Below are 2,430 nucleotides of genomic sequence, written 5' to 3' on the forward strand. Positions count from 1 at the left end.
GTAATAATAATAACAACAGTAATAATAATAAGTGCAGTTTCTAATCCCAGAGTTATTAATAGATACAACAAAAATATTATTTAAGTGTAAAACTTCAAATTGTATTTTTTATTCTGTTTCTTTTCAAAACTGCATCATGGCATTTGCTGCTTTATCAATACAGAAGCATCCGTATCGATGCATGTATCAGCAAGCAGTGTGTCACAATATATTGCTGTACTGATATTTTGAGCACAGCCTTATATAAAGCCTTGTTTCATGTGCCCCTTTAATCAGAGGTGGACAGTAACGAAGTGCATTTACTTGATTACTGTACTTAAGTGCACTTTTTGAGTATCTGTACTTTACTTGAGTATTATTTTTTTCTGGAAACGTATGACTTTAACTTCACCACATTTGAAAGAGAAATATCATACTTTTCACTCCACTACATTTCTACCAAGGTTCTCGAAGTATAAAGTCGTTGCTATGTAGCAGCCGTGAAAGTCAGTGTCCCTTCTCTACAAAGTGACTTTTTTTTTTTTTCAGACAGTTTATCAGTAATCACTCTTGGAGGATTACGTGAAGTGATTTCCCAGCATTTTTTTGAACACTGATCAGTTCCAAATGTGATATTTATTTACAACAATTCAATAATAAGTTAATATTGTGGTATATATTAGACACAATATTGTCTGATTTTGCAAAATTGTGTAAACGAAAATATTACCTATAAAGCTACAGAAGAACTGTTGTGTGTCTCCTAATAAAACACAGTAAGTGTTTGACTTGAAGCAGCACTGCACAGACCATTCTGTGTGTGACAATAAACTGCAGTGAAAGCAATCGGAGAGCATTTTTTTTTTTAAAGTGTTGTAAAGTGTGATCACTGCCATCCTGATTTTGTGGGGGTGGGTAGGGGTGTTAAAACATTTTTTGGGGGGTCAACTCATTGTTTCATTTCTAAGGTTTTTAACATTCTAAAAACTCTTAATTTCAAAGATACCACAAGCTATTCAGTGTATTCAGTAGGTGTAATGTATTGTAAGTTCCTTCAGAGGCGTAAGGTATTGCAAGTATTACAACAATAATAAAACCAGTGCATTGACATAAAAAAGTAAATTTAGTACTGTGCTTTTACTTAAGCAAAAATCTGTCTTTACAACTTTTACCTGTAATGGAGTAATATTTGACCAGCAGTATCTGTACTTTGACTCAAGTAATAGAGTTGTTCTTTGTTCACCTCAGCCTTTTATACTTTGAGCACCTGCTCTTCCAAAGGTCTCTGCATGGTCCTGGATTTGAGCTGAAATATTTTATTAGCTCATTGTAATAAATGCAAACTTCCATGAAGAACAATAATTCATTGCAGAACAAACAAGCAATAATATACAGAGATAATATACAGTCAGTTATACGATTTATTACATGGCTTTTCACCCCAAAAAAAAAATAATAATAAAAATTGCATGGACATATTGATGAGATTAAAGTGTTTTAAATTCAAGAAGGACCAGACGATAAGTATAATCCCCATTATGTTGGGATTATACTCTAGAACATTAAAGTTCATAATAATTGTCTGTTGTTTTATGTTAAACAGGGAATCTTGCTCTTGGAGGCAAAGCTGTCCAGTCTTCCAGATACAATGCATTAACAGCTGCTCATAATGCTGTGGATGGCAACAGGGAGTCAAACTACGCACGCGGGTCATGCAGCATTACTAACGAGGACAGGGACCCCTGGTGGAGAGTGGACTTGGGAGACGTCTACAGGATAACCAGGGTTAGCGTCACTAATCGTGGAGACTGTTGTGAGAAGAGGATCGAGGGGATCCAGATCCGTATTGGCAACAGTCTCGACAATAACGGCAACAATAATGAGCTGTAAGTGTTGTCTCCATCTCTTAATACTTACACAAATGATTAGAAAATGAGTAAATATGATAAAACACAGCTTTTGAAACTAGAACCGCATTTCTCAAAACTAAAGATTAGGTTTATGAGTGAAAGGCTTCACTAAGTGGGCCGCTTTTGGTGTCTAAGCAATTTTAAAAAAACTAATACAGACAGAAGTATATGTAATATGCCCCTATTTCTGCGTATTTTCACAGTGCAGCAGCTGTTGGGCCCATCCCACTTGGAGGCACAAAATCATTTGCATTTAAGCCTATTAAAGGACGATATGTCAACCTTATTGTGCCTGGACGCAAAGAATACCTCACACTGTGTGAAGTTGAGGTATATTCAGGTAAGCGATAAAAGGAAAGAGATGTGATGTGTAGACATGTGTATGTGTATATGTGTACTATGTGTATGCTGCCTTAATGATTTTCTTTTCTTTTTCTGATTTTATTGCCAGAGTAAGTGGAATGAAATGACGTTACACCACAGTCACTGATCCCCCCCCCCCAAATGACTGTTTTTTAAGCAAAACTAATATTGCATTTTT

General features: G+C 35.6%; 2 protein-coding genes across 2 annotated transcripts in view; one reads left to right on the plus strand and one right to left on the minus strand.

Annotated features, from left to right (window-relative positions):
• LOC107566589 (fucolectin-4-like) overlaps positions 1-2,424 on the plus strand; it is a 4,361-nt gene extending 1,937 nt beyond the window's left edge. Inside the window, exons 3-5 of the mRNA XM_016252080.1 lie at positions 1,583-1,865; positions 2,093-2,229; positions 2,341-2,424. Of these exons, the coding sequence (XP_016107566.1) occupies positions 1,583-1,865; positions 2,093-2,229; positions 2,341-2,345 (425 nt within the window). The 3' untranslated portion in view covers positions 2,346-2,424. The remainder of the gene's footprint in view (positions 1-1,582; positions 1,866-2,092; positions 2,230-2,340) is intronic.
• Positions 1-2,430, minus strand: part of LOC107566599 (C-type mannose receptor 2-like) — a 15,625-nt gene that overhangs the window by 6,007 nt on the left and 7,188 nt on the right. The window lies entirely within an intron of this gene.

This window comes from Sinocyclocheilus grahami, unplaced genomic scaffold (assembly GCF_001515645.1).
Source record: "Sinocyclocheilus grahami isolate Dianchi unplaced genomic scaffold, SAMN03320097.WGS_v1.1 scaffold1087.1, whole genome shotgun sequence".
Lineage (NCBI taxonomy): Eukaryota > Metazoa > Chordata > Actinopteri > Cypriniformes > Cyprinidae > Sinocyclocheilus > Sinocyclocheilus grahami.